Source organism: Schistocerca serialis, chromosome 3 (assembly GCF_023864345.2).
Source record: "Schistocerca serialis cubense isolate TAMUIC-IGC-003099 chromosome 3, iqSchSeri2.2, whole genome shotgun sequence".
In the NCBI taxonomy this organism is placed as follows: domain Eukaryota; kingdom Metazoa; phylum Arthropoda; class Insecta; order Orthoptera; family Acrididae; genus Schistocerca; species Schistocerca serialis.
Genome location: NC_064640.1, coordinates 21089847 through 21113106, shown reverse-complemented (window position 1 = coordinate 21113106; position 23260 = coordinate 21089847). Strand labels below are relative to the sequence as shown.

The following is a 23260-nucleotide window of genomic DNA, read 5'->3' as shown; positions in this document are numbered from 1 at the left end:
CCTCTCTAAAGTGGTACTCTGCTGCTCACCCAACATGCAAAACAACCTGGGCCATCTGGATCCCACTCCTGTCCCCCAACCCCTGAGACTACATCCAGAAAAAAAAAACCTGACCCAGTCATCCACCCAACAGACCTGTTCCAGTCCTGTCACTGGTATACACTATTCACACGCAGAGCTACTGCTGAAAAAAGTAGTCTCTTACGCTAGTTGTGCTACAAATACTGCACAGCTTTTTGTGTGTACGAACATCAACCAGCTTTCTGCCAGTACTAATTACTACTGTCTGAGTGTGATCAAGGACAAGGGTGGACAACAAATGGGAGAGTAAGTTTCTCAGCAGAACACGCTTCAAAATCCACAACAGTAGGATGCCTCAAGCAACACCAGATGCTCCAAATTGTGCAAGAGGGAAACACTGTACAAAACCATCATTTGGTCACACAATCCTCTTGGTATCAATTGCCATTAGTCCCTATTCTACGCATTCATCTGCCACTTTTCCTATTTCATGACACCCCTGTCCTTTTTTTTCCCTTTGTGTCCCTTATTTCAGGTAGGTTTATAAGTTTAAACCTAACCTGCTCCTCAACTCAATTACATTCACTCCTCCTGCACAGCTTAGGTAATGCTTTCCATTGTTGCACAAGTTGCCTATGTCAGTCAGCAATAGTCAATGGTGGTGGTGGCGGTGGTGGTGTAGAGTCTTTTGGCCTAGAGTGTTCAAGTACATATAACCGCACTTAAGTCTGAGAGGGAGTTCACCACTCTACACCAGTGACATCCTCACATCTCAAATACTTGTCCCTGTGTAGTTAGGATATCATCTGTCAGATGGGACCACTACTGAAATGACACTGTGGGTGCTCTCCCGTTCTATCTTGTACTGCCTGTGGCCAGACTCCAGTCTTCCCATAACCTGGCCACATGCAACATCATGCAAATGTGTCTGCTGTATTGTCACCCTTCTCTAGGGCTCTAGCACTGGGTGCCAAATCTGCACAACACACAACCACAACCACTACACCCAAGACCTATGCCTATATTATGCACTATTGCATATTTCAGTTTTGTGTAATGAAATGAAAATGTGCTGTGATTACTCTCCGAGCCCCCTGCTCTCTCTTTCTTTCACTGTGGTTTAATACCTTGTCATTGAAATCTTTGATGACAGAACACTATAACTGTCAGAAAATGATGGGAGAGGAAGATGATCACGGCCCTGATAAAGAACTTACTCTATTATTTGCTTGAAGTGATTTACAGAAACTAGTGTGAACCTACAGCAGATCTGGTTTGAGGAAGATTTGAATAACACCTGTTTAAAACACACATACCATTTTTAAAAGCAGCACTATTTGTTATCACTACTGCATTTTAAATTAATATAGGTAAATGGTGCAGTCATTCACAATTTTTCCTTAACCAAAGCTAGTAACTTAACAAAAAATCCATACATAAACAACAAACATTATTATTATTATTCTATCATCATCTGTACTTGCTTGCCGGTTTTTATTATGTGCAATTTAAAAGCTTAGTTGATAGGCTAAGTGTCAGGAAAGGAATCCAAAACTTTAGAATTAAGTGCCTGATTGACTCGGAAGTTTTTATTTTGACTTTAACTTGGAAAATACTTTTGTGTCCATGGAAAACACCAAACTGTAGTGCAGTATGGATGCCCACTGCACTATTGATGTCCCAATAAACATCAGTGTCAGCGATTTCTGATATTCATTAGAGAGATGAAAAATGCCAATTTGTTCCATTGTACAGAGGCTACAAATGCTCCAATGATGAGAAGGTTGTATAATTGGAAAGATTCACAGCACAGCACTTTGGTATCCAGACCAACTTTTGAATTAGGAAATTCTTTTAATTTGTGTTAATCTCTGATTCTAGTTCCACAAAACACATTGTAGTAGTGTTATGTGAACGTAATTGCCAGTTTTTAGTTCCACAGAATCTGATTTGTTTTATAAGTTATTTGTTGAGAAAGTTAAAAAGATGGCCACTGAGACTTCTTGCACTCCTATGAAACTACTTCTAGTCGCATGAAGGTCCATAACAGCTTTTCAGATTTCAATTGTGTGACAAGTTTAATCAAAACAGACCAAGTCGGAAATAGCAGATGAGCAGTTCACTGTGGGTGTGTTCATATTTACTGCCACAAAATGTTATGTATGAGGTCTGAAATGAAAGAAATAAGATTCATACTGCAAAATCTGTGTACTTACCAAATACTTTCAATTAGTGGTGCTCATCTACGAAACAACGAGTCCACACCTCTGCGCTCATTCCTCTCACTGCTCAAAACACATCTGCATACCTTTTTCCAAGAAATTATACAGGTGACTTGGCATTTTTGGTTTCCAGTGGAGCACAATAGCAAGTTTGTAACTGAATAAACTACTGGTCTACTGTCAGCAAGTTGATATATTTTGATTAAACTTGTCACAGAATAAGATTCAAAAACAGTCACAGAAGAAAAGAACAATGACAAATATTTTCTTAGTAGTATGAGTCATCCTGTTTTATGTTGAAGTAGTAATCTTCCTTGTTGGCTATCTGTGATATCCAAAGAATAGACCACATGTGATCTATATCAATTTTAAGCAAACTGACAAATTTTATTTATTAATGGAGGCATTAAACATTCTTTCGCAAACTGTAAGATCAGACTTTCTACAGAATAAGCATCTTTACACAGATATTGATCTAGTATTACAGGAAACCAGTCGTGATGTCCTGTGCAAAAAACAAAAGGGGAACTGCCTTGTGACTGACAGACAACAAAATAACATCTGATATCTAGGAATTGGAAAAAAAACTTTTTATTTTATGGCCAAATTCAGTGTTATTATTTATTCTAGATAAGTTCGTATTTCTGCCAAATTTGTTATTATTTATTTACCAAATTCACAGTGTTTTTTGTTACATTTGGTATTATTTCCTGCAAAGATCACGGTTGTTTTTGTCAAATTCAATGTTGGTTTTTAACACATTTTGTGTTACTTTTTCGTTAAATACAGTATTATTATTATTATTATTATTATTATTTTTTTTTTTTTTTTTTTTTTTTACAAATTTGGCACTATTTTTGTGCCAAATTCACAATTCTTTATTTTGCCTAAATCAGCGTTTTTGTCAAATTTGGTGTTTTTTTGTTTTTTTTTTGTCAAATTTAGTGTGTTGCCATATTCCTCATTAGTTTTGCTAATTTTGGTGCTATTTTTGTCATCACATCAAAGTTCGTTACATGGCAAATGAAGGGTCAGTTTAAGATTATACATGAGGCTCAGTCTTGAGGAGATTGGAATCCAAAATGCAGTTTTAACATTTAGTAACTATCAGTTATGAATATTAGTGAACTACCGTCCTCAGATTTATAAAATTTTTATATGGTAGAATGACAAATTTCACGGTCTCATAAAACCTGCCAATTTCGCATTACTTCCCTAAAAACTGCTTATTTCGAATTATCGTTTTCGCAAAATTTTCCTGTCCCCACAGTAATATGTCAACGGGGTGGTGTACCTATAGGTACAACCAATTTGTAAGAATTGTTCAACAATCAACGACCAAAAGAAGCACTAAATCAGCATGAGATGCATGCAGGATGGAACTAAATGTGAGCTTTAAGAACAAATAATTCCAGCACTCACCTGATGCAAGTTAGAAAAAAGTCTGATGGGGATCTGAATGCTACTGGGGGGCTTATGGGCGCTCAACATCGAGGTCATCAGCGCTGAATACTACTGTTCCTAAATGTGAGCCCAATGTCTTAACCACTCTCCTACCTCACTCAGTTTATGCATAAGTAGCACCATTCTTATTTATTATGTGGTGCAGTAGTTTTTATTATCATCATATAGAAAATATCAGACACTGCATAGCAATATAGGTCAGTGCCCTTTACAGTATGAACAAATGTTACACAGTGGATTATTTTTACATTCAAACTGGATATATTTGCAACTTCATTTCCTGTCTTACTGACAACACAGCAAGAATTAATGTGCAAATTTTAAATGACAGCAGCCATTGAGAATGACACTATTTTGTTGAATGTAGGCATGATCTATTTAAAATTTAATTGTAACAACAGTGCATTTATTTTAAAACTTAATGATCTACCACTACAAATTTTCTGGCAAAAGGCATAGTATGGGAATAGGGAACTTATTTTCCACAAACGCTGACAAAGTTTCAAATGAAAAATTCAGTAATCGCTTCTCACTTACATTTAAAGTCAGCAGTGTAAAAATCCCAACAATGTACGCAGAAATGGTTAAAAAGATCTTCTGTAGATTCATTACACCTATTATACGCAAACCTGCCGATATGCAGGACACAACAGCATTATCATTTGTATGATCATACTTATTAATGCAACACTGTTTGCCACAAGACTTTTCCAATGTCCATCTTATATGAATATTCCCACTCATTTCAGTCTATGTGTATCACAAAAATGCTTAGGAAAGAAAGACTCTGTAAATCACACAGAGGCTTACTGTTAAAATTCCAACAATACCTTTTCAAGGAAAATCAAGAAATATAGTTCCTTTAACATGTTTCACATGAGGATGATGACACTAAAAATGGAGATATATGGGCTTACAATAAGGTGCACAAACTGTCATTTTCACCAGACACCACAGTAAATGGGGGAAAGCAGCTGTTTTATGCACATTATGCCACACATGCTGCAATGGATTGTGGAGTAGTGATGCAGCGCATGACTTTTAAATATGATATAACAAATCCCATGCCAAGTAAGGAAACACCAATGTGACCACATAAACTTTCCCACTGCATTAATTCATTACATTCTTAATGGTTCTGCAACTCTAACAAATAGTTCCAGTGAGATTCAGCAAAGAGTGTTCTCACCTGAAGGCAGCAATCAGATGGGATGCTGAAATATTATGTCAAAATAACTGAATCATCCAGCTGCAGTACCAACAAGAATATAATAAGGAAACACCAAACTGATCCTCAAATTATAGACTACTCTATCTGTAGTAGACTCTGGAATACAGAGAACAAACTCAGTTAAATAAATACTTGAGGGTAAATGCTCTCACTTTATAAGACATTTCAGGGCACTACAGCTACGCTGATCAAGTTGGCAGTGGATATGAAAAAAGTCTAAAGACATTAAAAGACAATTATATTGTGCCCTGTTCCAGCTACACAGTACGTAAAAACTACAGCAGTTCTGATGTTCCCGTGCAATCATGATAAGCTTTTGATCACAACACAAAAATTTGCAAATCTGACCTACTGGCTATCAATTATGTGTGAAGAACAGTGGAGAAAAGATATGACAAAGGCACATTCCTTTAAGTGTCCTATAAGAGTCAATATTGTGAGAGCACTGTATCTTCCATGTTATCATAATCACTACTTTTTTATGCAGGTGATATTCACCAGCATCCAACCACCCCACTGAATCATCTAGGCCTAGCCATACATTTTGTAAATAACAACAAACTAACCCATAACCTGTATCTTACCCAAAAACACTCCTTAATCACGAGGAGAGTGAAGCTTCATCTATTATCGCCAGTTTAACTTCCCTCACAGCATACTGCAGCTATCAGTGGTCCACTGTTTCACATAAATACAAATCTGAGCTTCAACACTATTTCTGCAATGACAAGAAAATCAAACAAACCACTCTGAGTCTCCCTCCCACTCCTACAAATTAGCTGCATACACCACCTTGTCCTGCATTTTAATTACTTGTTTCCAGAATAACATGTCACAGTGTATGATCATGGTATCATGAGAAAACCGAGGAGCCACCAGCACCAGCCACAGGGGGCCAAAAATTCTGAAGTTAGCTTTAACATAAGCCGAAACAGGTAAATAAACAAATATTAGTGCAATGCCGACTATTGATTTTAACCTAAATAAACAGTGTAAAACTGTACTGAGTACAGAATAACAGCCAAGTAACAAAATGATGGGGCGATGTAGTACTGGTAGCCCTCGATTTTGTATGATGGGCTCCAGCTCTGGGACAATGCATCTGTGGGTGCACATGTGGTACCAAGAAGAAAACGCGAATTTGTAAGGGCAGCTACTGTATACCAGTTTTAGTTCACACACCTAAAAGGGATTACTTTTACACTTTCCATCATTAACACCAGGAAAAATTTTAAAACTAAGCAAACAGTGTGTAAAAAGTTGACAGGCTATATAAAAGATAAAGAGTGTTTTACACCACTGCCATTATTAACTGTATTTTTGTTTTTATCATAAATCCAAAACAAACTTCCGTATAAATGTATTATACTTTGAGTATTCGATGTGAAAAGACTTAACAGGAACTTTATACTCTGGAACACAAACTGATGTAAATCATTAACAAAATCACAGCAGTTCATTAATTATTTGCATACCACAGAAAAGTGGCCAGTAACAAGAGACTTATTTTCTTCTGAAAAGGTAGGTTACAGCAAACAAAATAGCATTTAACACTGGAAAAACAAGTAAGATTATCAATACCATTCAACAGATGAGTGAGGTAATAGAAAGTACATTCTGAGAAAATAGCCCCAGCTGCTCTCATTAATCACCATTTTGAACACCCATTACTGGTAAAATGCTGAACTTCTATTCAAAACTTAATTTATCTATTCTCATTCAGGATTTCTGCGATTTGTCTAAATAAATCTACATCTATATTACATTTATATACCACAAGCAAACTTAGAAGGTGAGCCTGACAGAGGATACATCATGTATACCTGCCATTTACCACTTTTGTTCAAATCAAAGTGTCGCATCAGATGAACCAGTTTCTGTGAGTCTGTATTAGCTGGAACATTTCTGATTTTACTATTGTGGTAATTTTTGCAGATGTCTGTGGGATGTAGTAATACATTGCTTGTCTCTTCCTGTAGTACTTCTTTGAATATTCCCTAACTCTTCTACCGATCTCACCTTGTAAAATTTATACATATGGGTGGTCTGCAGTACTGAAGAACTGGCTGAATGTGTGTCTTGTACACTACCTTCTTTGCAGACACTTATTCAGGATGCTTCCAATACAACCTTCTGGCAGCTCTCTTCCATACACTTAGCTTTGTGTGTTTCTCCTACCTTGAAACCCTTGGAATACATTTTGATGTTTTCAAGTTGTGGCTTACCAGTGATTAATTACAAGTGGTATGACCAAAAAATAGTGCATATTGTGCCTCAGTACTTTAAAATTTCAATTACTTCTACATCTATACTTCACATGCCATCTGACATTGTGTGGTGGTGTGTATTTCTGGTACCATTATCTGATCTCTCCTTCCCTATTCCATTTGCAAACGGTGTGTGGGAAGTCACTCTGTAGTCCTCTCTATTAGTTATAATTCCTCAAATTTTCTCTTTGTGGACATTTCATAAGACACATGTGGGAAGAATGTACTCTCCCAAAATTTGAATAGTAAACCTCTCTGTGGTGTGCAACACCCCTCTTTCCATGTTTTCCACTCAAGATTGTTTAGCTCTCACACCCACACTGACTAAAAAATCCCGTGGCAAAATGCGCCACTCTTCTTTGGATCTTGTCTATCTCTTCTACTACCCCAACCTGGTAAGGATCCCAGGCTGATGTGCAATGCTCAAGAATCAATCAAACATTTCTTTCATGCATGAATTACAGTTCCTTAAGATTATTCCTATTAATCTCACAAGGAAACATCACCAACTTGATCTCATATTTTAAGGAGAAAAGTACACTAGCAAGATATCAGTTACAGCAGTTGATCCTGTGTGAAAATTTGGGCCATAATTCTGATAGCATGCAGTTATGACCTTCTGTAAGTACAGCTTTTAATCTCTTGCATGCACCAATTGTTTGCCACTCACTTTGCCCCACTGTAGCCACTTAATTGCCACATGTGAAGCACTGTATGGTGGAGTGAGTGAGAGGTTCATGAAATACTGTTTTGACGTTGGTAATATACTTTGTTCATTGTGTTAAATTGCACAGTTTCTAACCTTTAGCTGACACCAGAGATTTCTTTGCTGTGGACATTTTTATATTGCAATTCACAAATGCAGTGTAAATGTACAAGTGTGTGATTAAAGAAGTAGTGTAGCACTTTTTAATTATTAACATAACTGTTGTGTGTTATCTTCTTTGGACTTTAAAACCGTAAAGTGAAATACACTTGCTGGAGATGTGCTATTCCTCAACATGACAGCCATGATTAAATTGTACACTGAAAATCATTAACTTCAATTCATAACAATTCTTCAGTAGCCCTTTTCCTGTGGCTTCGGCCACATATACGTTTGACACATATACTCAACAAACACCATCCTCTACACTCCCTCTCTCTGTCTCTTCATCTCCTCCTCCTCCTCCTCCTCCTCCTCCTCCGTGTCCATTTCCTCTCTCTGACTATATGTTCCTCTCTCTCCCTCTGACCATATGCTCCTCCCCCTTCTCTCTTTCCATCTCCAATTCTCACTCATCCTTCTCCACCAGCCCTCTACGCCTTCCACCTGTCTCACGCATCTCTTCCTCCTCTCCTCTCTCTGTGAAGCTCCTCATTCTCATTCTGTCCATCCCCTCCTCTATTCATCTCAACCTGTCCCCAGCCATGCTCAATGGCATGTGTAGCCCCTGAAATACAGCAGGCCAATGCTATTCCCACAACATGCCTGCTACACACCATGGGCTTGAAAATCATTTACTTGCCTCTGACATACAGGCTGTGATGCAAAGCTGGTCGATACTACTAAAACGGAACATGTGTCACGCATGGCATCCTACACAGTGGGGTCCAGAACACAGTTCTTGCCCCTGATACTTAGGCTGCCCTTGCAAAGCAGTTTGATTTGGCAGACTGATACCTGTTGTGCAGGGCACCCTATATGTTAGGGGCTGGAAAAATATGTTCTGCCCCGTATCTCTGCTCATATTGGGGCTACATTATAAATCCCATAGTGCTGATACTCATTACATCATCTGTGTCCATGCCAAACATGGCTGAAATCGATATAGGAATTTGGGAAGATATCTCGGACATTATATATAAATATATATATGGTTAAAATAATACTGAATGCATATGTGTGTGAGGACGACATATTACGTATTCAAATTACTTACTACTTTTCAAGTAAAATAACGTGTTCTCAAACAAGATTTCAAAACACATTGGGCAGATGTGTCCATCTTCCACCTCCTCTTCCCTAGCTTTCAACACCCAGTGAGTAGGGAAGTTCTTGGTTGTCACTCCAATGTACAGCACTTTGCACTCAGGCATTAGGTGGCTGTAGCGTGGCAGAATTGGTGACAAATTGTACACACGAAGGTTTAAAGCTGTACTTTTGAAAGTTCATAGCCGTGTATTATCAGAATTACAGCCCAAATTTTAGAGTGGAAATTTGTGGTAAGGACTGAGGGACCAAACTGTGGAGGTCATTGGTCCCTAGGCTTATGCACTACTTAATCTAACTTACACTAAGGACAACACACACACCCATGCCCAAGAGAGGACACGAACCTCTCACAGGGGGAGCCGCGTGAGCCGTGAGAGGATGTCGGATGTCTCAGACCGCATGGCTACCTCGCGCGGCTGCTTGAGTGGGATAAATTGCCGGAGCACATATCTTGCAGCTGTGTTTCTTTTTCACAAAATATGAGGGCAACTTGATGATGTCTCCTTCTCAGTCTGGCAACTGTTTTTGCTACAATTTGTATTATGAGCTCATTCCATTTAAAGTCAGTCTGGATGGTTACTTTTTCATATTTTATGGTACTTACTCTTTCCAGCAAATTGTCACAAATAATGTAACTGTACAGTAGACGATTTCTCCTAATAGGTATGCATAATATGTTACACATATTTACTCTGAGGGTCAACTGTAAGTCTCTGCACCATTCATCAATCCTTTGCAGATCTTCCTGGAGTTCACTATAGTCTTCTGGCATTGATAACTTCTTATGGGCAACCATGTTATATCAAAACAGCCTTATGCAGTTTCTGATGTTATCTACTAAATCATTTATTTACATATTGTAAACAATAACTGTCATGTCACGCTTTCTTGGGGTACTTCTGAAATTGAAATCCGGTCCAATATTCATTTTTTTTTTTTCATGAAAAGACACCATGGAACTTTATGAAAAGCCTTCTTGAAGTCAAGGAACACAGTATCAACCTAAGCACTGAGGTCTACAGTGCTATGGAACTCACAGAGGAACAAAGCGAGCTGAGTTTCACAAGATATCTGTTTGCAAGATCCATGCTGATACCTATAGAGGAGACTTTTGTTCTCTGAAAACATCATAATATGTGAGCATAAAACATGCTTCTTAAGTCTACAACATATTGAGGTCTGTGGTATGGATCTATGATTATGTGCATCTGTCCTACGACTCTTCTTGAAAACAAAAATTACATTTGCTTTTTTCCTGTTTCTAGGTACCGTCTATTGACCCAGTGGCCTACAATAAACTGCTGCTAGAAGGGGAACATGTTCTTTCACACAATCTCCGTAGAATCTTACAGGTATCTCATTAGTCCAGATGCTTTTCCGCTACTGAGTAATTGTAGTTGCTTTTCTATTCTGTGGTCACTTACATAAATATCTGCTATTTCAATGTTATTGCATTAATTGAATGAATGGTGAAACAGTTCCCGAAGATTGAATTCAGTATTTTGGCACTTTTGTTTGTCCGCTAGATTTTGACTTCACTTAAATCTGTGATGAAGCTCTCTCTGATTATGAAGTAACTTACTGAAGCAACTTACTAACATGGCTATTAAAATACACTGGGCCTTTCTCATCCTTTAAAACCTTGCTTCGAACATATGTGTCTCAGATGTACTGAATGATGCTTTTCAATTTTATCCATTTGTGCTCCACATCTTCACTGTCTGCACTGAATATTTGATGCTGACTGCTCAGACATTCTGCAACATATACCCTGTCACTCTTGCTAAGCAAGAATATTTTCAAACTTTCCTTAACAGTCCTTAAGTGCAACATGTCATAATTAGTTTATGTTGAATGTTATATGCTGATCCCTGCACTAAACTTCAATTCTCTGCAAATCTTCCTGCATTTTACTACCGTTTTCAGTCATTGCAATTTCCCGATATGCACAGCACCATGGAACTCCTGATTTTAATTAACAGGTCATTTACATATAATATGAACAGTAAAAATCCTATTATCTTTCCTTGGGTACATCCAAAGCTTTTTTTTCACTTTAGACAATTTCTCCCCATTGAATATGACTAATGAGTTCTGTTTCCCAAATAATCTTCACAGACACAAAGCACTTATTCCACTACGAAAAAGTATGGAATTGTGTAAAATGTCTTCCTGACTTCAAACACTTCATCCACAAGGACATCACTATGACGGTGGGATCTTGAAGAATAGGGAAGGCAGAATTTAAGACAACTGTGGGTTTAGAAATGTGTGTTTATTACTATAGAGGAGACATCAAAAAATGTCATAATACGGGAGTACAAATATTTGCTTCAATTGCTTCCAGCAATGTGCTCGATGCCTACACTTGAAGATGGGAACCACCTGCATCTTTTTCCACTTACTTTGTTGCCCCAGTACCTCAAGATAAAGCACTGTTATATGGAGAGCAAGTTATTTTACATAATTTTATACAGAACTGCAAAGAGTTTACATACCATCTGGTTGCGTTTTGCTCTGATGAGTGATTCTGGTTGAATTTTCAATTCTGCAGTCACATCTAAGTGAGGATTGAAAGGAGGAACCAGAATGCACTTCAAGCAAACACTAAGATTCTAAGTTCAATACGAATATTTCTGTAAGATATTGTTTTCTGTACTACTGTAAATAGATAGGTACAATTTCATCCCTCCTTTGCTCTTAATACACTACTAAGCCCCACTTTAAGTTTGCATTTTCATTTTATTCCACTCAGATAAAGTATAAAATTCAATAGTGTCTGCAGTCATATGTTTGTTAATGATGCTCCATGAAATTAATACTGCGATAAGTTATGAAATAGCAACAGTTTCATGATCCTTTGTGTGTGTGTGTGTGTGTGTGTGTGTGTGTGTGTGTGTGTGTGTGACAATATGGCAAGCCATGGTATTCTAAGTCTGACAAGATTGGGTGAAATCAGATCTGAATGGCTCAACTTGTCTTTCAGAAGTTAAACGAAAACTAGATTTTCACGTCCCACTGATGTTAAGGCCATTAGAGACAGTATTAGCTCAGCTGGGGCAAGATGGAGTGGGAGGGAGGAGTTAGTGCTGATATTAATGCAAAATCATTGGGTAAAACTCTGGAAAACATGAAGCTGAATGGCTTGATGGGGGCTGGAACACTGATCCTCCATCATTCCAGCCCACTGAAATGTTGCTAAGTATTGTATTCATCTGACAGGTGCCTTATTTATTAGTAACACCACTATTACAATAAAAAAAATCACAATTTATGCACATCATTCTTTGACAATAACATTGGTGCAGTGGGGTTTGTAAAAGCCCTTATAAAAGGGAGAGTAATTAGTTTAAAGACACTGGTCTCCTATATGGTACATCATTTCTGTACTCATCTTTTTTATGTATTTCCTTCCTCTATTATCTATAAAGCACATTACCTTCCTAAGAAAGTTTTCATAAATGAAGCCATGACTGATTGATTGAGTGATTAATTGATTCATTCATTCATTCCTGTCACATACAGACACGAGCAAATAATTAGGAAACATTAAACAACAACCATTAATTTCATGTGGTTTCAGCAACTGTATGCTCTCCAATAAATTCTCTCAATTAATAGTGCCAAATAACATAGTTGTATGCTATCTCAGCTGCAACACACAATGAACCATTCCACTTTGAAATTCATATCTGGATGAATCAACCTAGTTCTCATACAAAAAAATTTAAAGTAAAATGTGAGAACAGTTAAATGTTATAATTGGTAACGTTTGTGTGTCAGTATCTGATGTCAAAACAAGCTTGTGAAGCTCCTTGCTTAATTGTATGGCCACAGGACTATGTTTACTTTCCCATGCCTACAATTACTTGTTACATTATGTTGCTTCACTTCAGATATACACGCATTAATAATTTTGAAACAGTGAGCTGAAAATTGCATGTGATGTCCTTCATAGTTTAAATATCACCACAGCAATACTTTACATGTAATAGTGCATATAAAATGTGCTCAAATTTTATGACAATTTACTATTAATGTTAGTTTTATTAATATCCGAAGATATATATTCAATTCTTATCTATGGGTTTCTTTTCAAGGAATCAAAGGAGCGAAACATGGACGCACTTTTCTAACTGCAGGAAGGTGCAATAATAATAACTGAAAATAGTAGTCAGGCTCACAATAAAGAACTATTTTTAAAAACTGGGTATCCTTATTGCGTCAATTGAGTACATCTAGAAATCTGTTGTGTATATCAGGGAAAACATTAGTACGTATTTTAAAAATAGTTTGCTATAAATAACTGTAAAACAAGTGCCAGTTTTGATTCACATTGACCAAGGAAAGGAGAGGAAAAAAAAGTCCCATAACAGCACTTTCCGCTGGGAATAAATTTGTATAATAAATTGCTCAAAGGAAAAAGATTGCTAAAATAAACCTATTTAAAAAGACAGCTAAAACATACATCATAATTAATGTATGCGACACAAGGATTATAGAATTCAAGAATGGGGGTTAGTAATGAAAAGGGACAACTACAATAGCCTGTCACATTAAAATATATATCACAATGCAATGCTTTTACCAGAAAAAGTGCCAATGCCTATAGTGCATGATAGTAATGTCATGTCATTCTTCTGACCTCAGCATCTCACTCAACAGTGATGATGTTGACTCAGTTTTCCCAGATCAAATTAAGGGAGTACATGGTGTCATACATGTTTGTGATCCCGTTGTCACCAGCAGTGGGCCATGACATGTGCAATGCAAAACTAGTTGTCATTATAAGATATTTAGTGCAAATTGTGTATGACCAAGAGGATGTACTGAAGGGGAAAACCAAGTGAGGCAGTGTAGTTGTTAAAACAATGGCTTCATATTCGGGAGGACAGAGTTTGCTGTGTACAGCCATCCTGATTTAAGTTTTCCTAAACCACTTCAAGCAAATGCTGGGCTGGGTCCTTCATCAAAGCCACATTTGACCACTGCCCTATCCTCATAAACACAGTAACACATTCTGTGTGCATTCTATGTATATTGAAGATATTTATTATCATGGTGATGAAAAATCCTATATCACTGTGAGATGGTCCCTGCATGCATGGATGGATGGATGGATGGATGGATGAATGAATAAGGGTCTAGTTCACCTAGAATTCCAGCACCTATGACACTATGATACAACAATTTGTAGAACAGTTGAGTGCAAAAATGAAGACCAACTGAAGAAAAATATTCTTTATTTCGAATTAAACACGAAATAACATTTTATGCATCTGGTTCTTTCTTTCTGCACAATCTTCTTTCCTTCAATGAGAAAATTAAAAGAAACATACTATCAGCTGAGATTTATCACTTCACAATACACTAATTTCCATTACCTCAACATGATTTCCTTAACAGCTGTTGCCAATTCACATAGTGTCACCCAATACCTTTGTTTTACAGTTCTTCTCTAAAAACAATGAACTTAATGAAACAATTCAATTTCTACATTACAGGAAAGAAATAAAATTTGAAGTAGTAGATTCCAGAATTGTGAGATAGGACAGCCCATTTATTTGATTACCAGTAGGAACAAGAACTGAAGGCCCGTTTTGCTGGTTACCGACAAGCATGTGATTTATAGGTAGATTTCCATTCTTTATGCACTTCCATCTTCATACAACTACTCCAAATAAAAACATTATAGCCTGACAACTGTTTAACAGAGGAATTTGTTAAGGGAAGAGAATAGGTAATATCAGAAAACATGTATTCAGGTACTGTATACCAGTGCCCCTCCTAAGAGTCGTCAGGCTCATTTCCTCTAGTGTTTTGGCAGATATTTGCAATTTCATTTTTACAATGTGTGGCTGGAGTCAGTCCAATCAAATTTTGTTTACTGGAACATCTTTCATTTGACACCCAGCATCAATGGAAAGTATTGTTTTCTTTCTCATTACAAACAAGTGATTTTTAAAGCAGATTTTTACCTGCTCATTTGATAGAGTGGTCCCAAATTAGCCTAGCATGTTAATCGATTCATTGATCTTTATTAATAGGAACAGTAAAACTTTATGACTAACCAGTACTCCAGCATCAACTTGCATGCTGCAGGGACTGATGAACTCACCATTTAGTCCCATAACCCCACTGAATCAATCAATCGCATGCATGCATGCTACTGCCATGCAGCATTGTTGCTCAGCTGCTGTTAGGGTACTGGTTACTCATCATGTTTTAATATTTCTGTTAATACGTATCTAATTTTGTTTGTAATGGGAAACAAACTGATGCTTTCCATTGATGCTGGGCATCAAATGAAACATGTGTTGAGCAGTATTTATTTGGGCTGACTCTAGCAACACATTTCAAAAGGAAATTACAAACATCTGCCAAAATAGCAGAGGAAACACATCTGAAGACTTTTAGGAGGGACACCCGCATATAAATATTACTCATGCATGTATATATTCTGCATACAGCCTTAGATACACTGAGAAAATTTTATTTGTGTAATTCATGTAACATGTCTCACATTACAGTAACAAAATACAGGGAACATACAACATTTCAAATTTTTTTGGAAAATTTCTCAGAAGTAATTTAAATATCAGATGTTCAGCTTAGTAATTGCCTACTAGAACACCCTGCAGACTGGTAAAAACATCACTTGATACTTTGACTACTACTACTACAATACACAGAGTAAGGTGGGGTAAATCTGACTGGGTGGGTAAACCCAACCACCCTCTATTTGTGAGAAACGGCAAAGTGGAGTGATTTTGCATTAGTGTTACCATATAGAGCATTCGAAATAATGAAAATGTCACCTTGACAGCTTTGCCGCATTTGACATTTAGAGACCCAAAAGGCAACAAGTGTGTTTTCGATTGTTTCAATTTAATTTTTGTGCAAATTGCTTCAATTGATTTGCCTTATTAAATAAAATGATCGCAAAACAATAGGTAAGTGATTTTCGTAGTGCATTAAGTGACCTATTCAGTGTATGTATTGTTTTTGTTGGAAATGTCATGTAAATTGTTTCTATGTGTGTTAAATGAAACACGGCATGGTGGGGTAAATCCGACCGCATATTTTTTTTATCATTTATGCGTATGGAATCGTTTATTTATGTAAACAAAGTGAATTTTTGTTATTTTTTGGAAAACAGTACAAAATTACAAATGAAAAATGACAACACACAATCAAAACGATATTCGCCGAGCAGTTGTTGCAATGCAAATGGGAATATCTTTATGAGCTGTCGCTCATGGTTTTAACATTCCGAGATCGACGTTGCTGTTGCACCGGCGTGCAATGAAATCATCTTTTTTCAATTAAAATTTACATTAATTTAACTTTCAGTAAATTTAGTACTCTAAACACTATTATTTTTTAATGTATTTTGTTCGTTTATGTAAAAAACATAATTGCTTATAATTACTTCCCAAAAAAACCCCATTCATTTAGAACTATTTCTTTGCAAAATCAGCCAAACAAATAGGAGTCGGATTGACCCCACCATTTTTGCAAATGGCAAGTTTCTTAAAATATGGATATCTCAAAAACTATTGATGGTTTAACAAAAATATTTTGCTCCTTTATATTACCTATAATTTAACGTATATAACGTCAACATCCAACCTCGGATAAGCATTTTATAGCCACAAGAAATTACTAGGTCGGATTTACCCCACCTTACCCTACATATGCTCATTCATGTTCTTTTTTTTTTGCCAATATTTCTCTTTTCTCAAACATGGTCAATGCAACACTTGGCCCAAGCAATTTCTACAAACATTTCAATGAGTTGATAAATTGAGTCACACAGAAAGAAAGTAAGTGAAACTGCTTATTTCAAACATAATCACCATAAGTGTTAATACAGTTATCTCACTGTGGGACAAGATGGCCAGTGATTTCATGGAAAAATGTTTGTGGTTGCCAAGAGAACCATGACTGTATCCAGGCGTGCACCTCTTCATTCCAAGCAAATTGACACCATGAATGTCTTTCTTCAAGCCTCTAAGAATATGTATATCGCGTGGGGAGAGATTGGGACTGTATGGAGGGTGTGTAAGGGCTCCCCAGCAAAACTTCTGTTGTGCAGTCAACACAACCTTGACAACATGTGAATGGGCACTAACCCGTAACAGAATGATACCATCCATCAACATTCCTGGGCATTTGGACTTGATAGTCCAGAAAATCAATGAAAAGTGGGTTGATGATTGGCATCATTCTCTTGTAGGGTGAAGCAGCTGACCCTTGCAGTCAAAGGAAAAGGTCATCATTACTTTCCCGGGGCTGGCGTGCCTGTTGTTTTGACTAGGCTGCAGATGTCTCACTAGGAAGCCCTTACACATTCTCCATACAGTCATAATATCTCCCAAATGATAAGAAACTTTTGGAGCCTTCAAGAAAGACATTCATGGTTGTCTACTTGCTTTGTTTGAAGAGTTGCATGTGTAGGTACAAACACAGTTCTGTAGGCAACCACAAACATTTATCTATGAAGGCACTGACCATATTGTCTCAGAGTGGGACAAATGTATTAACAGTTATGGCGATGACTTTTGAAATAATAAATGGTTTACTTACTTTTTTTCTGTCTCATTTTCATCTGACTGTCCCTTATATTTAACAAGCTGCCAGAACACATCAAATGTCACATTGATACTAGGTAGAATTTACTATGGAATTAAGGAATATTCTGTTTTGCAACTCCTACTTAAGAGTACAATCACAGAAAGTCTTAAATTCAAGGTTTCAGATCAGTTTCTACTTAGAATCAGCACCATTATGCAACAGTCTGTGTAAAAGGTAAGTCATTTCATTGTGATGCACTTAAATTTATATCTTTGACTTCTTTCAACATGCAAAAGAATAATCTCCATGGTGCTGATGGAATATGATTAATGTATTTAAAGTGTCATTTCAGTATGTTCCCTAGTCATTATCTTCAAAATTGAAAAGTAAAAACAGGAAAATTCAGAGGTGATGATGGTGGATATGAAACATGTAGAAATGTTGATTCAGCATAATGTTGATACTTGGCTGATACTCTAACTATACAATTTCTTATTATTAGCACATGGAATATGGCTCACAAAATGTACTAATACTTAACTGACACAGATTTACAATATGCCAAACATGACATGAATTGTGCAATAAAACAAGGGCGAACAATCACCATTTAGCTGTTCCTTAAAGGATAAAACTATTACAGTTTACAGAAGCTTTATGCAACAAGTGTGAGAAGCCGGTAATAAACCAGGAGTGAAACAGTGGAAAATAGTGGTGAAATACATTGTGATTGACACAATGGATTGTGTTGATTACAGTGGCGGGCTTCCTGAATCACTTAGTCTACCACACTGCAAATGATAACGCACGTCACAGTTTCATTTTCACATCTGATTTAGAGAGTGAATATGAGACAAAGCACTTTATTATTTGTAGTTTGAAAACTGAGTAATATAATAACCTTACTTTATAAATTGAAAATCAACACTATAAAGATTTCTATAACAATGGCACCTGGTATAAAACTAAGTGCATTTTGACAGTTGGTCCATACTACTACACACTGTGTGTACTTAACTGAACATCTAATAGTTTTGTGCAAAAGATATCTATAAGTACTTGACTGTTACTGTGAACATAAGCTTGAGAACTAGTAACTAATTCCAACGAGTGACATGGTATTATAGCCACCCAATTACTCTACACTATACAAATGCTAACACTGGTTATACATTAAGTTCCGAAACGTAAATTTAGTATATCACTGCTATCAAGTACAATTATCAGTATGTTTGTTTATAATTTCAACTTTTGAAACGGTACGATAGTTGCTTCTATGCTACTTACACAAGCCACGAAATTATTTTTATATTCAGTGAACAGAACTACGGTGAACACTGACATAACACGCAAAATTTTGTTTCAACAACAGTTCGCAACATGACGATTATGAAGTTAACTAACACGTACGTTCTTTATCATAAGATATGTGTACTTGATATATCGACTCTGTAATGAAGCAAAATCAATTTAATACAATAGATTTTACATTCAAATAATCTCCTTATCATACTTACAGGCAAATTAATTGAGAGGTCAGTGCCATCCAAAAGAATGACCCTACACTGGATGGAATGTTTATTCACCACAGATCTTTGAGAACCTAATTTCATATGACTGGACTTTTGAGCATTACGCCCCTTTCTACGACTAAGGAACCTTAACATTGTTAATTATATCCGAGGCATTAAATCAAATAAATCCTTTCACTAACATACAAAACACAACCCACTGTGTACACATTACACCAAAGATATGTAAACAACGCTGGCAAAGTTTACGATTACCGAAAGAATGAAAACTTAAACATTTTGGATTGTTTCAGATATTGCCAACAGCGTCGAGCGGAATAACCTGTCATTGTTTATGACGAAATAACTACAGGTAAACGTAATATTATTTAACATTCTCTTCTGGTAATAAGAACTCTGAAAAGATAATTCGTTATTAATTTTGTAACTGATTGAGTTAAACGTTTTCAAGTAGCACAAACTGGAAATAAAAGGGGTTTTAGAGATTATAGTAAATACTGTGAAAGTCAAAGTACTGGCACAATCAACAACAAACAGCACAAAACACCAAAATATCACAAAGCAAAGCCCTTGTTAAACGACACGAAACGAGAACGATGGCAGCGCTCAAAGTGGGGTGGCAGTGAAATTTGAATACGAGAAATATGGCGCGGAAATCAGTATCATTGCTTTTTGAAATACGAGTACTAGATAATAATATGTTTCATTTATATTTTATGGGTACGTCTGGTGGTAAAGTGTATTTATCTGTAAAGCCCAATATTGAAATTTCGACTGTGTGGCTGTTATCAAGTGGAAACTATGTTCCTCATTACGGCCTTGTTGCGCGTATTGCACTCTTCTAACTTCATTTTTGCCCTCTTCCGTAATATTGCGTGGGCTAAATGATTCCAAATTTGTTTTTGTTTCATATGAAATAGAAACTGGTTTCGTCACATGGTATTCAGTGGACTCATATCTATCTGCTATCGCTTACGAATCAGTATGTGAACTGCTCGATATAAATGCACTATAACTATACAGCTCGTATTCTACGTTATTTTTGTTACCTTCCGTATTTCGTACTCTCGCATGAAATGGAAACCATCGAAATTATCATTGACTTCTGCTAGGTTATACTGTTTGTGGTACCTGTTAATGACACGTGAAAAAATTTGCGTAACTCCTGTCGTATTTTTACCATTTGCAAGGAAGTACACAAAGCACAGGACCTACTCATTTACATCTACTACATCCATACTCTGCAAGACATTGCAAGATGCATGCCACTCCGTGGTAACAGGCAGCACAATTCAAAGCAGAATTGTATACTCTTACTGTGGCAAGATATAATAAGGCTGAATACAAATGCAGTCAAAACCTGCTAACATGGAGCTCTCCATTAAATGTGAGAAAGTTTGAAAAACGGATGCAAACAAAAATAACGTAAGATACGAGCAATATATTTACAATGCATTTAAATCGGTCAGTTCATACTCAGATTCGTAAGCAATAACAGATACATATAAGGCAGCAGAACGTCATGCAACGAAAGCAGCTTCTGTTTTATCTGAAACAAAAATAAATTTGGAATCATCTACCCTATCCGATATTACAGATGCTAGAAGAACGTAATCAGAATACAAATTTACACTGAAGAGCCAAAGAAACTGGTACGCCTGCCTAATACCCCGCAGAGCCCCCGCGAGCACGCAGAGGTGCCACAACATGACGTGGCATGGACTCCACTAATGTCTGAAGTAGTGCTGGAAGGAACTGACACCATGAATCCAGCAGGGCTCTCTATAAATCCATAAGAATATGAGGGGGTAAAGATCTCTTCTGAACAGCGCGTTGTAAGGCATCCCAGATATGCTAAATAATGTTCGTTTATGGGGAGTTTGGTGGCCAGTGGAAGTGTTAAAACTCGGAAGATTGTTCCTGGAGCCACTCTGTAGCAATTCTGGACGAGTAGGGTGTCGCATTGTCCTGCAGGAATTGCCCAAGTCCGTCGGAATGCACAATGGACATGATGGGTTGCAGATGATCAGACAGGATGCTAACATTTGTGTCATTTGTCAGAGTCAAATTTAAATGTATCAGCAGTCCCATATCACTCCAACTGCCCAGACCCTACATCATTCCAGAGCCTCCACTAACCTGAACACTACCCTGCTGACATGCAGGGTCCTTGGTTTCATGAGGTTGTCTCCATACCCGTACACATCCATCTGCTCGATACAATTTGAAACGAGACTCGTCCGACCAGGCAACATCTTTCCATTCATCAACAGTCCAACGTTGGTGTTGACGGGTCCAGGCGAAGCATAAAGCTTTGTGTCGTTGCAGTTATCAAGGGTACATGAGCGGGCCTTCGATCCAAAAGCCCATATCGATGATGTTTCGTTGAATCGTTCGCATGCTGGCACTTGTTGATGACCCAGCATTGAAATCTGAAGCAATTTGCGGCAGGATTGCACTTCTGTCACGTTGAACGATTCTCTTCAGTTGTCGTTTGTCCCGTTCTTGCAGGATCTTTTTCCGGCCGCAGCGATGTCGGAGATTTGATGTTTTACCGGATTCCTGATATTCACGGTACACTCGTGAAATGGTCGTACGGGAAAATCCCCACTTCACCGTTACCTCGGAGATGCTGTGTCCCATTGCTCGTGCGCCAACTATAACATCACGTTCAGACTCACTTAAATCTTGATAAGCTGCCATTGTAGCAGCAGTAACCGATGTAACAACTGCCCCATACACTTTGTGTCCTCTATAGGCGTATGCCGACCGCAGCGCGATATTCTGCCTGTTTACAAATCTTTGTATTTGAAAACGCATGCTCACATCAGTTTCTTTGGCACTTCAGTGTACAACGCAATGCAGGACAACTCGTAATCAGCAGAACACTTTGATGAAACCAACTTCTGTTAACAATTAAACGAAAACAAACATAGAAGACTAAAAATGAGCTGATAAGAAAGCGAGATGATGGACTGATAAACTTGCAGTGCTCCAAGTGGTGTGGCGGCGAATCAAAGGAGTGTTACCAGGAGTCTCCATATGAGTTTACCCCGTGATAGGCAGTTTCGAAACTCTATAGGGCAAAAAAAATGCAATATTTTGAGTCAATTTGCTACACGCCAACCGCTTGGAGTCGCTTCAGTTGTCAAAAAGGTTTTGGCAGTTGCAGTCATGCTAGCACTCCAAGCTGGTGGTGTGTAGTAACAGAGGAGTGGAATGATATAAACGAAGAACTTGCCTTTTTTATTGGTGTAACTTCCATATTTCCCAGTCACTAAAAGTGGTGGTGACTTTTCCAATACGAAAAGGGACCATGTCATCAATGTAACAGCAATAAGAAATACTTCCAAGATTGTAAATAAACATACCTAGTTTTGAAGGTATTAAAGTAAGTCTGAAATTCGCAAAGAAATGTGTGAAACGAAGTGCAATCAGCAAAAAGCATCAGTATTCAGAAAGTACATGCCAAGTATGCCGATATACCTCTCCTGTTAATGTCAGCATATAATAATGAAATTATCAGTGCAGTGTAATACACTCCTGGAAATGGAAAAAAGAACACATTGACACCGGTGTGTCAGACCCACCATACTTGCTCCGGACACTGCGAGAGGGCTGTACAAGCAATGATCACACGCACGGCACAGCGGACACACCAGGAACCGCGGTGTTGGCCGTCGAATGGCGCTAGCTGCGCAGCATTTGTGCACCGCCGCCGTCAGTGTCAGCCAGTTTGCCATGGCATACGGAGCTCCATCGCAGTCTTTAACACTGGTAGCATGCCGCGACAGCGTGGGCGTGAACCGTATGTGCAGTTGACGGACTTTGAGCGAGGGCGTATAGTGGGCATGCGGGAGGCCGGCTGGACGTACCGCCGAATTGCTCAACACGTGGAGCGTGAGGTCTCCACAGTACATCGATGTTGTCGCCAGTGGTCGGCGGAAGGTGCACGTGCCCGTCGACATGGG

At 37.7% G+C, this 23260-nt stretch overlaps 1 protein-coding gene across 2 annotated transcripts in view; it reads right to left on the bottom strand.

Moving 5' to 3' along the window:
* LOC126469685 (band 4.1-like protein 5) overlaps positions 1–19536 on the bottom strand; it is a 146636-nt gene extending 127100 nt beyond the window's left edge. Inside the window, exon 1 of one of the 2 annotated variants that reach the window (XM_050096839.1) lies at positions 19275–19536. In XM_050096839.1, coding sequence (XP_049952796.1) covers positions 19275–19424 — 150 coding nt within the window. In that variant the 5' untranslated portion in view covers positions 19425–19536. The remainder of the gene's footprint in view (positions 1–19274) is intronic. The other variant, XM_050096838.1, reaches the window with a different exon arrangement.
* Positions 19537–23260: the final 3724 nt, after the last annotated feature.